Source organism: Candoia aspera, chromosome 2 (genome assembly GCF_035149785.1).
Source record: "Candoia aspera isolate rCanAsp1 chromosome 2, rCanAsp1.hap2, whole genome shotgun sequence".
Lineage (NCBI taxonomy): Eukaryota > Metazoa > Chordata > Lepidosauria > Squamata > Boidae > Candoia > Candoia aspera.
The window spans coordinates 196594401-196609440 of NC_086154.1; the positions used below are offsets into that span (position 1 = coordinate 196594401).

General features: G+C 38.9%; 1 protein-coding gene and 1 long non-coding RNA gene across 2 annotated transcripts in view; one reads left to right on the forward strand and one right to left on the reverse strand.

The window, feature by feature from the left end:
* LOC134491405 (uncharacterized) overlaps positions 1-15040 on the forward strand; it is a 771213-nt gene that overhangs the window by 733481 nt on the left and 22692 nt on the right. The gene's annotated exons all lie outside the window — the stretch shown is intronic.
* The window catches only part of ALDH1A1 (aldehyde dehydrogenase 1 family member A1), a 38766-nt gene continuing 29762 nt past the window's right edge, over positions 6037-15040 (reverse strand). Inside the window, exons 10-13 of the mRNA XM_063295144.1 lie at positions 12988-13152; positions 11012-11169; positions 8737-8811; positions 6037-6514 (exon numbers count right to left, since the gene is read on the reverse strand). Coding sequence (XP_063151214.1) covers positions 6442-6514; positions 8737-8811; positions 11012-11169; positions 12988-13152 — 471 coding nt within the window. The 3' untranslated portion in view covers positions 6037-6441. The remainder of the gene's footprint in view (positions 6515-8736; positions 8812-11011; positions 11170-12987; positions 13153-15040) is intronic.

The following is a 15040-nucleotide window of genomic DNA, read 5'->3' on the forward strand; positions in this document are numbered from 1 at the left end:
GAGTTGAAGTCCATACTTCTTAAAGTTGCTACAATTGAGAAACACTGTTTTACACTACTCAATGTCTAGCTCTTTTTCTTTTTTTAAGAGCGAGAACCCACACTGTTCACCAATATATATAGTATGAGGAAGCCAGTACTTTTTCCTCAATAATTTTAGGACAAGCTGCTCCATACTTCAATAGAAAGGAAGGAAATGTAATCAGGTTGAGAAGTGGGAATACATTTACTTGTGGAAATTCATCTTGTGCATCCAGTTGGCTTGATCTGTTACAAACCCCCTTGCAGCTACCAGCCTAGATTCATATAATTGGTTTGGGGGCAGAGAAGCAGGTCAAGGGCCACAAGACAGGGTTCCCAGAGACCCTCTAAAGGTCATCACCAAACTGGGCTTTAAAATGAGACAGAATAAGGAAAGTGATTAGGTACATAAGGAATATATTTTGGATGATTAGAAGAGAAGATGCTGATGACAACAAAGCATGGACAGCAGAGGCAAATGGTTGCAGACTGCAGAAAGCAGTGATACTGCTAAGGATTAGCTTGAACATTAGCTGTTCCCTGGGTGGAATGGTTTTGTGGTGAATTTGAACCCTTTTTCAAACCCCTAAACAGGGCTTCCCACTCTTTTCTTTTCTTCCCTGTCACCTCTTTCCCTTGCAACTTTTCCCTTTTCTCTCTTTCCTTTGTTTCCCAATGCAGCCACCCGTTCCCTCCATCTTCATCCTCTTTTCATCTTCTGATCCTCCTTTTTTGCTCCATCTGCTAGAAGAAGAAATGCCTATATATGAATATTTCCGAACTGTCGTGAGGGTAGTTTGCGTGTTACAGAGGGAGGTGTGGGAATTTAGTTATTTTTTAAAAATGGGTACTATATTTTACAGGCAATTAAAACTATGATTTTAGTCCTGGCTTTAAGAAGTGCTTCCAACAGATACACATGCATATATTTATTAGGGAGAAAGAAATCTCCAGGGCTGGTTCCATTTGATTTTGGTCGGTTTTACTTTGGATTGGCAACCTTAGACTGAAAAGTTGGGAAGTGATAATTGCACAGAATTTTTGTCTGTGTTTAAAAAATTTTTTTTGTCTTGCGTGTGGGGGGATATTCTTAAATTCAGAATTCATAATAGCAACTGAGTCCCTATCATTATGTAATGAATTAAAATTAAACATATGTTTTCTATTTATGGGCACAATGCCTTATTTAAACAATGAAGATTTTTACTTTTAAATATTTAACTTGTTCCTGGATTTTTTCAGTTCATGGGTTCTTGTCTCTGCAAAATCTTGCATTTTGGCCTCTTATTTGTTATACATTTGCTAGGTGTCTGGTCCAGTATTGTGATTAAATGTCTCACCTTCAAAATAAATAATTTTAGGTCCATCCAAAGTTTACTCTTTAAGAAGTGTTGGGCCGATGAATTTAGAGCAAGAGAGACACTATGGATCTTTCTTGTCTGCAGACTTTTTCTCAGATCACTTTAACCTATGCAGTGCCAAATAATTTTTGAGAATGCCTATAGAGACAAAGTTAGACTCTGTGCTTATATGCCATAGAGTAGCATCTGTAGAATGAGTTCTTTAGATATTCCTATATGCATTTAAAATCCAAAAACATGTATTTAAGAGAAGTCCTGAAATCTAGGCTGACCATCTGGTCAAAGCGTCTTTCCCCACTGCTGAGTTAAAGTGTTTCCATTCATCTTATAATCAGCTGAAATCTTGATTGGTGTGAAATTGTTATACCATTGCTGATCCCTAGCTTGCCTATATTGCTTCTGTTTCCAGTTACAGCTGGAAGGCCTAACAGATTTTATATATCTTGACTGATTTCAAATAGAAAGTGCTTGATTCCAAATTACAAAATTCCAATCCTATTGTTTATATCACCACCATAGTGACCTTTGTAGCATCGCTTCTATCATCCCCAAATATTATTATAATATTCTCTTTGCTCCACATTGAAGGAGTATGGTGAGATTTGAGACTCTAACCTTGAAGAATGCCAAGGCACATGCAGGGAGGCTGAGGTTCAGACACTTGTGTATGTTCTTTTGAGTTGCCCTCTATATATTACCTGGTGTACAGTGTTAATTTCTTTTTTTGTTAGCAGATGCTTGGGTTGGCCCCAGTTAGAGCTATATCTTCTTTATTAAGGGAGCAGCCTAGCAAAATCTCTGGAAAAGTCTCAAATTTTGCTTCATCACAATCTGTATTAGAAGGTGTTGAGTCTGATCCAAGAATAGATTTTGACATACAAAGATTTATGAAATTGTATTAAAATGATTTGCACCTTTCATAAAATTGTTTTCAACTTCCTTCTTTGATTTCCATGTTAACTTTTGGTCTATAACTGTACAATAATCAATCTCTAGATAATGCCCTTGAAGAGTGTGACAATAGGATAGAAAATACTACCTTAACACTGGTACAGCTACTGTAAGGATGATTTAAGCCTACCTTTTTCATGGGCTTGAGTCAAGATGAAGCCTCCATCATGACAAAATGCCAAGGCATGTTTGTGCTATGGTTAGTGCAAATACAGAAAGGCCCAAATATGCTCTGTGCCTCAGGATGAAGAAGAATGGGTTATGTTGCTCTTTAGATCCTTTTGCACATGCTCTGTACTACCCTTTACCTTTGTCTTTGTTTCCAGGTAGGTGGACACATTTCCATACAAAGCTATGAGGCCTACATGAGGCACAGAGACATTCTTAGAAGTCAAGAGGGGGCTTTTGTTTGCTTTGCAGGCCACAAAAATGCCTTCAGGGACACCAGTGGTCATCGGTACTAGGTTGCTAATGCCTAATTTATTGTCATGTGCTGAAAGCAGTCCTGAAATATAATCAGCAGGACCAGCCTTCTCATTAGCAAGTGAACTGGTTACCTCAGCCACTTAATTTATGGCACTGTTGTGAAGGACCATATTGTTGCATTTCTATTGCCACTAGGCAGGAGAAGCTTGTGTAGATTGTCTGTCTCAGGCACCAGAAGAACTTGACTACCCTGGAGTACTATCCTGTATGTACCTAGGCTAGATGGGTGAGAAGCACCATTTGATTTCCTCTCTCTCAGGCATTAGTGCGCCTGCATCGGGCTAACAGGGCCTTGGAAACATTATGAAACAGACCAGTGTCTCAGTCCATGAGCCAGGAAGGGCCCAGAACAGCTGCAACTCAGTCAGCTGAGTAAGGAGCAACTCCGTCAGTGGGCCCGTTCCTGAAGTCCCCGTCTGCCAAAGATAACAGTTGCAGCTCATTCCTGGGCAGAGACAAACAAGTACTAGCCAGTTACTGGCAGGTATGTCCTGGGGTTGCCTTGGCTAGAAAGAACAATATCTTTTGTGGTAGTGGTTGCCACAGTTTGCACAGGTGACCTGTCTGTCACTTATTGTGAAGGGCTTGCAGAAGAGTTTCATAATGTGCTTAGGCTGCATTTTGCTGGGTGCTGTCCACTTGGAGAGAGCCAGCTGGTATGGCAACAAGCATGGGTGCAGCACCAGGCACCTGTCAGCTTCCCACATTCCTTCTGACAGGGCCCCAATTTCAGGCTTGATTGAAAGGAATCCTTTAGAGGACTCTTATGTCACTATTGAGCAATTGTTTGCTCAAGGTGTGGCCACCCAATGTTCATTCCTCTCTTTCAAATACTGAGCTTTTCCATCATTCAGAGGTTGTCTCTAATGACTACATTTGATGGTGAAATCCAAAGAACCCTGTATGGTTTCCTTCTGAAAAGACCTCTGTAGGGACTGCACTACCATGAAACCTTCCGTTCTTTCCCTCTGCATTAAAAATAGGCCTCTACAATTTCTCTCCAGGCATTTTCACCTTCCACCTGTAATATGTTTCTTAGCCCTGCAGCATTATTAGGAAAATTAGCAGTAACCCTGTATTTCTCGTCAAAAATTAGCTGTATCTAACTCATACGTTTAGATCAGTCACATTTTCATCATTGCCAAATTATTTGCAATAAGGCTGAACTGGAAATCCCTACAGGGAATCGTTTCGAGAATTTTAAGTGGAGAATGATTTATCCAAAGTAGACTATTATCTTTTTTGTCTTTGTGTTTCAAGACCCCATAAGGGCAGAAAATGAATTCAATCCCAGAAATCTAGGAAAGATTGAAGCCAACATGAATGATTCCTTTAAGTTTCATTTCAGCTCAGTGATGCACAACAGGGCTGAGGAATCTGCAACCTTCCATAAAATGCTGAACTACAACTCCCAGCAGCCCTCAACATTGTCCATCCTGGGTAGGATGCTGATATTTGGAGCATAGAAAAAACTGAGAAGCTGCAGGCAGGCAGCCTTCCTCTTGTGAGAAAGGATAGCATTGTTGATAGCAGAAACTGAAACCATAAAAAGGCGGTTAGTTTTCTTTCCATCATACACTGAATTTCATCAGCCCAACTGATCCCTGAAACTTTGCTTCAAATTCAGGAAAGGAATTAGAAGGGACTGAATCAGTTTTACAAAGAAACTCTAACATTCACTTAATCAACCTTAACCCTAACTTATATAATTGTGTCAGATGTTAGGACACAAGTACATAAAGGAAGCATTTTGCATCATGAAGTCAATATGGGCATCTCAGCATTTTGATGCACTTTCAGCTTGCTGAAGATGCTGTTGTTAAGTACCACAATCATAGAGACTTTGATAAAGTTACATCTAACAATAAGCTGAGAGTTTTATAAATAAACTTGCTAAACTAGCAACAGTGACCTGATTCATATTTTACACTAAGCCATGATGGGTGGGTTCATACATCACAGTCAGCTAAAACAGAACAAAACAAAACATCCTTAATTTATGATTTAGTATGATGTCTTCTCTATCCTGACTTTTTTCTTGGATTCAGACCAATCAATCTACAATATTGCATAATAAGCCATAGCAGATAGCTACCTATTTATAACCTCTTCCTAAGTGACAGTGAGCAGGCAGGGATAAGAATAAGCTTGGAAAGTTTTCCCTCTCAAAATAATTATACATAAAAATTGAAAATTATCAGCAGATATCACATGGCTACAACATAGTTACCATATCATCCCAGATTCTTTGGAAAGAAATACCTGTTTTCTTTTCAGATTTGCAAGTTTTTCTCAGATGATTGGGCACTTTATAGATTGCCAGCCGTGTCGGCTTTCAGAAGACTTTTGTGCTCGGTGTTTAGCAAAATTCTCTATTTGTATCTCACACTAATTTCTGAGAATTCTTGTAGTACCTGCCAGGTTGCTGATTTTCTGCATTCAGGTGCATCGCAAATGGTTCTAAGCAAAGGTAAACATGTTTAATCTTAGGTTGCTGTGGATTCAGAGTTTGCAAAAGGTGTATCTCTTTGTTTTGGCAAGACTTGTGGGCAAATTCAGCACATTGGATTAATACAGAGCTGGGCTTGGTTCCAATGGAGAAAAATGTATGCTTAGATAGCATTTGGGTGGAAACTTAAAGTGTGTATTTGTTTGTAAGTATTAATGGCCAATGTTAAATTATCTCTTTCAATGCTGGAAATGTTTCCTGATTTTTTTTTTTTGGATTCAGACCAATCAGTCTACAATATTGCATAATAAGCCATAGCAGATAGTTACCTATTAACAGGTTTGAACCTTGAATGTTCTCTACCTTTTCATATTTTCATTTTTCAGCCAGTATATGGTATAGTGGCTAAGGTGTTGGCCTGGCACTGGAGAGACTCGGGTTTCAGTCTACCCCAGTCCCCAGACCAGTAACTTGGTCTAGACACTTTGTCAGCCCAACCTCCCTCACTGTACAGATTCCCCTAGGATTGAATAGAGGACACATGTAGACTGAGATAGACCAAGAGTCCATCAGTAGCATTGTACAGTCTTGGAAGTTCCTTTAAAAATTAAACCACTGTGCTATTCGCATTTGCTGATATGTGCCAACTGCAGTTGGGAAAAAAAGAGAAAAGTTTAATAAAATGTACAGTATATCCAAAATACTTCTGTAATATGAGCAGATTCACAAATACAGCATGAACCAGAAAACTGATATCAAGAAGAAACCATTAGCAAAAGCAAACTGTTTATTTGATATCCATGTAAAACTTCTTTTGCCAAGCTCATACAAATGGACAGGTAACTAACACCTCTAGAATACAGTAAACAAATTTTGTAAATGTATATTTTAACAATTTATTTGTTTTGCACAGCACTACAGATCTATTTAAATCAGCAAATACGATTTTTAATAAGGTTAAAAATCGTTAATTTGATTCTGGCATTAAGATTTTCCTTCTTTTTTTTTTCTAACTGAAACCATTTCAGATTTTCTAAATTACTGATCATACTTGTTAAAGATAGATAAAAAGGAAATCTAAATTAAACAGAGAAAATAGTATGCTACAAAGCATTTCACAACACAACTAGCTTTTGAAGTTTGGCCTAGCATTTGACATGCCTCTTTAGTGTCATTATGAATTCTTCTGTGGAATTTTGATTGTGACTGTCTTGACTTCTGTGTACTCATGAAGGCCATATTCTCCCCTTTAAAAAAGAGAAAAGAAATACCATAAGGATAGTTCTTGAAATAATGTTTGTATCCAGACTGTACTGCGTTCTTTTCTAAGGGCTGCAAATACTGCAAGATGATAAAATTGTCTGATGGTGTATTTGATCTTCCACATGTCCTGTTGGATCTGATCACAAGAGAGGCCATATCCACCATATCTGCTATTGCTTTAAGTTCAGGGAACAGGAACCTGTACTCTCTCAGGTTGTGGCCTAAGTGCTAGGATTCCACCCCAAATTTCAGTAAGATTTCATGAGATTGAGGATTTTTAAATGAATCTCATGCAAGACCATCAAAACCCCATCAAATATTAAGATCTTATGAAAATTCTTTGTGGGTGGGGAGGCAGTGATGCTTCTTCTGTTGCTGACCCTACTTTAGTAGTTATAATGGTATACAGAAACTGGGTAATTTTTACTTACCTACCAAGTTTCAAAGAGGATTTCAAGGACGTTAGAACTTAAATTCTAAGGCCAATGAAATCACATTGCTTGGAGTGGGACTGTAGCAGGAAGCAAAGGAATGAGGCCTCCCTACTCTTTCCCCATATACCAGTAGCTTGATCTATATTCTTTAATGCTTTCATTTAGTTGATAAAAACTATTTGTGAAGTTTCTAATTGTGTGAACAATGTCTCATTTAGACTGTTACAGTTGACCAGAATAGATAGCACCTTATCCATTTTAAAATTCTGCCCTGAAAACTTTCATTGAATAGTTGTCCATAAATTTCATCTGCACCTACTTAGAGATGCCACAAGAGACACTGGTGACTTGGAATTGTAATAAACTTCAGCTCCCATATCTGGAGGACACTGTATTGCAAAAGCCTGATCTAAATCCTGCTTGAACTTTTTCCTCTGTGCTACAAGGCTGTACTTTGAATAAAGGGGAAAAAGTAAGTTGTATATCTGTGCAAAAGCAACCTAAGAATAGGTGTAAGAAGGCATCCCCCTGCCAAATAAGTAAGCTGAAAGAATGTATTTAGTCCCAGGTGGAATATGTTTTCTTCCTCCCAGTTTTTGCTTATCTGCTTCCAAAATAGAAGTGAATATTTGCAGAGAAAGAGATACTATAGGAGTGACACATTCACCTCAACCTCCAAATTTTAGAGCTGAAACTGCTACATCTTCAAGGAGAAGAACCAAAGATGCAGAGTTTCTACTTATCACAGAATTTAAAAAGCAAAAGCAGAAACAAAAAGCTCCAATGTTACATAGAGGTCAATTCTGTCCACAGTACATCCTCTAGATCCAGAGGATTGTTGCAAGTATAACTAAGTTGCAGCACTGCTGGGGTTGATTGATCTCTGGGCAAGGTAACCTATAAGGCCACTCATACTCCTGGGCATTTACTCCAGGTTTTTATAAGAAAGTAATTTTCTATCTCCACACTACTTGGTCATTCTACCCCTACATAACCAGGCAGTAGCATTTGTCTCTTTCCTTTGTCTTCTAAGTAGGGCTTTAGAAGAAGAGGAGTGGGCAAGAGAGGATCTTCAGTGGATATTTTTTTAACAAAAAAAGATGGTGAGGCACTGAATATGGAGTCTCTGCCCTGATGGTATGTTCTCAATGGTCAATCCCAGTGGCTCAGCTGTGTCTTAAGTACTTGTGCCATGACCACAGGAACCGTTTACTTTTTTTTCTTTAGAAGATATACACTATTCCACATCAGATACTATTTTGGGAGTGGGGCTGCTATTAGGTAAAAATTAGCCCAAGCTCCCCAAGGGCATGTGGACAAGTTACTTGATTCTTTGGAGGCTGGCTGTAAGGCCATCAAAATGATCAACTTTTACTAGTTTTTTTTTTGCAGAGCAGACAATGTACCTGAACACCAGAGGAAGAGGGGTGGAAATATCACTCCATTATTTCCAACCACTTCTGAATAAAAAAATGAAACCATTTCTAGTAAAAAATGGCTCATGAACACCATATCATAGAATGATATGATATGATTGATCATCGCATAAGCTAACATTTCCTTGTATTTCTTCCTCATAAACCCAACGGAACAGCTGAAAACTATATAGAGTGAAGATAAGTCTCTTGCAAACAAGAATGTACAGTGACAGTCACGTTATTCTAATACAAAGAATCATAAAACTGATTTATGAATGCTAACAATTCCGTGAGTGTCATACAGATACAAACTGATCTCTAGAATCTGAAGCAAAGCCTGGTGACTATACTTACAGCTCTCGTCCATTTCCTGACATTTTGAATCCTCCAAAAGGACTTTGAGCAGACACTGCACTATAGCAGTTAACCCTGAAGAAAAATAAGAGAAGATAAAGGCAACTTATGCATGGGGTAGAATTATACTGTAAGTAGAATGACCAGCTTAATTTAGGCATAAAAGATTGCACCCTGTATAGGATTTTTAAATTTGTGAAGAAGCTTTGATTTCTTTCTCTCTGGTCCAGCTTTCCCCAACCTAGTACTTATAACTTTTAAAATTCTTACTCAGCCTAACAATGACTGGGCATGTTTGTCCTAATATTTATGTCACTTAGTATCTGTAGAGAGTAAGGAAGGTGACCTTGGTGGAAATGTGCAGAACTGTTGCCTAAGCAAAAAGGGCTAAGCATTTTTAAAGTCCAGAATGCCCAGATGATGTTCAGATACCTCCCTATTTCACTGAACTATAAGAAGGAAGAGGAGGTACAGCACAATCAGACTTGTAAGATTCTGTTATTATAGCCACTGTTAATAAAAGTAGCTTTAGCTTTCCTGTGGAGTTGATTTCTTGGTCTGGTGTACCTAGTGGGGCTGACAATATCCTTTTTTCTTTTTTTGGTGCCTTTGTATCAGTCTTGACTCCTGGCGACTGCCTGGACAAGTCCCTGCAGTTTTCTTGGCAAGATTTCGGAAGTGGTTTGCCCTGGCCTGCTTCCTAGGGCTGAGAGAGAGGGGCTGGCCCAAGGTCACCCAGCTGGCTTTATGCCTAAAGTGGAACTAGAACTCACAGCGTCTAGCTTGATGCCTTAACCACTGCACCAAATTGGCTCTCACTGACAATATCTTATACACAAAATATCTTATGTTGCAAATATCTCTTGAGAACTGTTACATGCTCATCTGTTATCTCATTTTTCCTTTTTCGAACCTTAAATGAAACCTTAACTGTATCCCATTTCCATATCAATCTGCAATATTTTAAAAGTCTGTGGGAAACAATTTCTTTGAATGTAATGCATTTTTGCACTGACAGAAATGCCTGGCCTTAGAGACCTCAATTGTGAACCACTTTCTGATGAACACATCTATTTCCTTGTCCCAACCTTGGACAGGTGTGGATTCATAAGGCAGCACCAGCATCTTGATGACTCTGTTGTAGGTGAAGGAATACAGCTCTGTGACTCTGTTTTGTATTGACTTCTACTTTCAGCCTTGCCATTTCTGTCAGGTATTTCTAGTCCCCTTTTCTTTTATGGCCCACCTTTTGTTCTTCTGTGAAAAGTTGCTGATTTTTGTCTTTGGGTCTTTGTTTGGGTCACTTTTCTGTTTCTTTGGGGATGTTTTGATTTTTATGTAGAGATTTGTAAAAATTTATTGCCTCAGTGGTTGGCAGCCTGGGGGTCTGACTGTAAAGATACGCAAATCTCACAATCGGTGCCCATGTGTTTTTGTGGTGAAGGCTCACAAATTTGGCATGGCCTGGTTGTGCTTGGGTGCCAGAAATGACTTTCCAGTTTCATTCCAGTGTCCACTTGTCTCTAAAGCTTGAAATGGATGTTACCAAAACTGTGCTAGCAAGATTATATTTTATCCAGATAAAGGGAATTATTGTCTTTTATTCCATTTCTCTTTTAAATATTTACTCATACTTTCTACTAACTTTCTACTCTCTCTGAGCTTAATCCAAACATTTGTGACAAACACCAGAAACAAACTCATAAACTTATAAACAAACATAAACTTATTTGACCCACAAATCACTCCTGGTTCCCTTCTTCAAACAAACTACTATAGATCATCTTGAGATCTATCAATAGATTTACTTACTTTCTACTCACTTTTGCCCTTATGTCTAGGGTGGGCAAAGTACAGTGTGTAGCTATTAGGAATGATAGAAAGCACTTATTCTTTTATGAGTTGGTTTTATTTTTTGTATCCCACCTGTTTTCTAGAATGTTCTAGATGATTCACAGCAGAAATTTTACTGGAAAACATGGAATTCTTAAATAAGAAGCAAGAACAGGGAAGCACAAAATGCCTAGAACTAATCACTTAGGGGACTACATTAGCCTAGAGCAATATTTCTCAACCTTGGCAACTTTAAGATGTCTGGACTTCAACTCCAGAATTCCTCAGCCAGAATGGCCCAGGGTTCAGTTGTGATGTACTCCCACTAAGTGACTTATGGCAGTTGGTGATGTGACCAGGACCAACTTTGCAGACACACTAAAACCACTGAATCCCCTCCCAAGTACAATCTGGCTCAAAGAAGAGCACCAAGAATGCATACCAGACAGTTCCAGCCTGAAGTGCAGCAGCAAACGTCAGAGCTTTATCAATGTCTTTGGTAAATACTGCAGCTGATAGACCATAGTGAGTATTGTTCGCTCTCTTGATAACTTCATCAATAGTTCTGAATTTCATAATTTGCTGGACAGGCCCAAATATCTGTGTCAATGCAAAAGTAACAATAATTGTGGAGGTAAAAATCACTAGAAAAAAATGTTGAGTCCAGTATATTATTTAGGATTTCAGATCTCCCTCACGTATATTTTTCCTAGTTATAGACAGTATTCTGTTTGAGTATTGGTTGGGCTGATGCTGTCTTGTTCATTATTATTGTATTTTTATCTTGTTGGTTTTGACATTGTGAGCCACCCAGGATTGCGTTGGACCTGTGTGGTGCCTAAATCTAAGAAAAAAAAAATCTGGACTTTAGGAAACAGCTAAAGACCTGGTTCTGTAATTATGCCTGGGGCGGGAGAGAGAGTAGCCATTCCTGGAGATGGTTAGTATCTTAGAAGGACCCAGCTCTGCCTGCAAATCATAAAGAACTTCCAGCCATCGAGGTTTTTTATTGTATTTATTGTATTATGTATTATAGTGTTTTACAGTTTTATATTTTTATTCATGTTTTATTGTAAACCGCCCAGAGTCCCTTTTGGGAGATGGGCAGTGATAAATTTGATTAATAAATAAATAAATAAAGATTAATAAAATAAATGAAGGAGTATTCACATCTGTGATAAAATGATAATAACGATAAAAAAACTTTGGTAAAATAAATAAATTAGCTTAAAGGTAATTTCTTTCCTGCCTTCAAGTTCTAAAACACACGTTTCAAGACTTACCTAATGCTTTAAAGGTACCCTTAGGGTGCTCATCTAACCCCATCCTCATTTGGGCAACATTTCTTGCACAAACCTGCTAAACGTGACTACTGTAAGTGACTAGACCTGGGTGTCTATTGAGCTAGATACCTATTCTCTTTCCCAGGGCCGCAACTAGGATCTGTGTCACCCGGGGCAAACGTGGATTCCGCACCCATTTTGCCCCCCCCCAGCACTCATTTTGGCGTCCCCCCAGCGCTCATTATGGCGCCCCTCCAGCACGGCGCCTGGGGGACATGCCCTGGTTGCCCCCCCCCTAGTTGCAGCCCTGCTCTTTCCTTTAATAAGCAGTGCAGCGTAGGGAAATCCGGTGCAATAAAGTGAAACATTTCTAGACTGATCCACAATCATCCCTCTAATTTTGTAGTGAACATGGAAGAGCCTGTAGTCTGCTTGCAGGAACTCAGCAGGAGAATTGTTTTCTGCTACTAGAAACTTTGGTGCCAGTATTTTCCATACAAATTTTCTGCACCATTGGGTTTGTGGAATAACATCTGTTATTCCAGCCCTAGATAAGAATCTAAGGCTTATCTGGCTGGGACACATTTCTTTGAAAGAAATTAATTTAGTACATTGGTTACAGTGTTGAAATAGAATAGGAAGGTCATGATTAACTCTCACTGAGCTACAAATCTCACTGGATGATCTTTGGTCAATCATTATATCTCCATCTCACATACCACAGAGGATTGTGATGAGGTTAACATGGGGCTGAGGAGAATCATTCACCCTGGTTCCTTGGAGTAATAGTGAGATAAAAATGGTTTATGCATCTTGGAAGCTATTTCTGCCAAAATCAGCTAGGATTCTAAGCTTCTCAGGTTTCCAGGGAAAATAATTCCCAAGTGTCTCTCTTTTCTTCTTTGGAACTATCGGTCTAGGAAGTTACTTCATGTTTGCTGAAAGCATATGTTGACCCTCCCTAGATAACTCTGAGTAACTAAATAGCTGTGATAGATGTCATTCAGCTCTGGCTGAAAAAAAAAATTCTCGCATACCCTCTAATCTTACATATTTGATTACAAAAATGCACATCATGTTCAGCTACTGAAACGTACAACCGAGCCCAAATACACAATGTCCTGCATTAACTCACCTCCTCTTTGGCGATGCGCATGTCATCAGTAACATCAGAGAAAACTGTAGGCTGAATGAAGAAGCCTTTGTCTCCTCCAGGGCCTCCTCCGCATTCCAGTTTGGCGCCTTCTCTTTTCCCACTCTCAATTAGTTCAAGTATTTTATCATACTGCTCCTTATCAATCTAGATAGAAATATTGCACTGATAAGTCACTTCCAGGCCACTTGCTTGGCCTTAGGATTACAAAGCAGGAACAAATGCTTTTTTTAGGGGGGGATGAAGCAACAAACTGCCTTTGAGATGTTGGCTCTGGGCCAGCACTTTTCATGAAGTTCAGTAATTAGAATTTAACGAACAGAAGGTTTTTTTTCTTTTTTAGAAAAACCCTATTACACTTCAAACGTTCCCATGGGCTGGGTCTTTCTCAGACTCTTTTTACTCAGAATTATATTAATTCCTCCCAAATTATTTTAATTTGGTGGGCTACATTCTGAAGTACAATGTCTGTATTTGCATGGATGTCATTCTCCAGATGGTTATTTTGGAGAAGTCGTAGTAACTTCAGAACTTAAAACCAAATTCACAACTGTAGCTATATGAAACAATAAACAAGAGATCTCCATAAGAATTTAACAAGGTTCTAAGAGAAGAACAATTGCAGTATATTTGCACTGGATCTTAACTTGAGGCATTAGGCATTTCCCACATTAATTTTTTTTTCTGAAAATGCTCCGCTCATTAATCAAGGTGTTTTGCAAAGTCATGCAACTGCAGACCCTAGGAACTCTGCTTGCAGTACTCTGGGTGGGTGGCTGCATATAACCGAAGATATATTTGATCTTCATATATATTATAATAGAGGGTGTAATATTTTCTCCTTCCTTACATGAGGCTTGTTCAAGTCATTTTCAGAGATTTGTTTTGCAGGGCAACTGATTCAGAACAGGTGCTCAGATTTTAAGCATTATGAAGGCCTACTTCAAATTGTCACATAGGCCAGATAGAAATTGCTGGCAAAATATTTGGAAACTGTTTGACACACAAATAATTCTGATTGTGGAGAGAAGGCTCACACCACTGTCACACATTTTCATAATTCACTCTTTCCAGGGCTATCGATCTGGGGAACTATTTGTAAATAACTCTATATACAGCCAGCAGGATGTAGACCATATTTAACTATAGGCTCATCTTTTTCAGCATTCTTTATGCTGGGTTCCCCAAGGTGAATTGAAAGTCACAGAATTCTCCAACAGAATTGGAAGTTGATGTTCAAAGTGTCTGGAGGGTGGCAGGCTGAGGAAGGTTGTGTGACAGTAGTGTGAAATCTGCAGTTCTCAATGCTGATCCCAATTATACCTCAATTGCTTCTGTTTCAGGTCACTGCTAGCCACCTGACTTACTTGTAAGGTAGAGTGACAAAGCCCAACAGATAGTATATACTTTCAAGTCCTTGGAGGGTGTCAGAATTAAGGGGGAAGTGCTACTTTAATATCCATAAAATTAAGGGCAACTTAAGTGTATCTCATGGGCTAGGCATCAGATGGAGGCAACATACTGTGGACATGTCATACCAATATTATTGCCAGGGCATGTTTATGTCAAGGCTAGATGTAAGTGGGGAAAGGCCCATTGATTTATTTCAGGGACGGCAGGCCAAATGTTACTATTTCCACATTCCTAAAATGATTATTTCCTGCTCCCTAATCACTGAAAAATATACATTCTGCACAAAGTATCCAGCTTTTTCAATGTGGACTGATTGCACATTTATGAAGTTAAGTCCTTATATCTCTTCAAAGAGTTGTCCAAGTGTCTAAGTAAAAGTCCTGGTTAAATGACAGGAATAACCAAGCTTCTGTGATGCTGTCAAAAACAAAGTAACAGGTAATGGCATTGCTACCATCCTACTTTTAAGAGGAAGACTAGTTCAAAATACCCATCTGTGAGGGAAACATCCTTTGTGAAGACAATCTGTGCCTGTTGTCAGAGAGTCACCTATTAGGGTGGGACTCTGTGCCCTGTAGGTTGAGCAATTGGTTCACAAATCTAGCTAAGTTCAGTTGCCTGA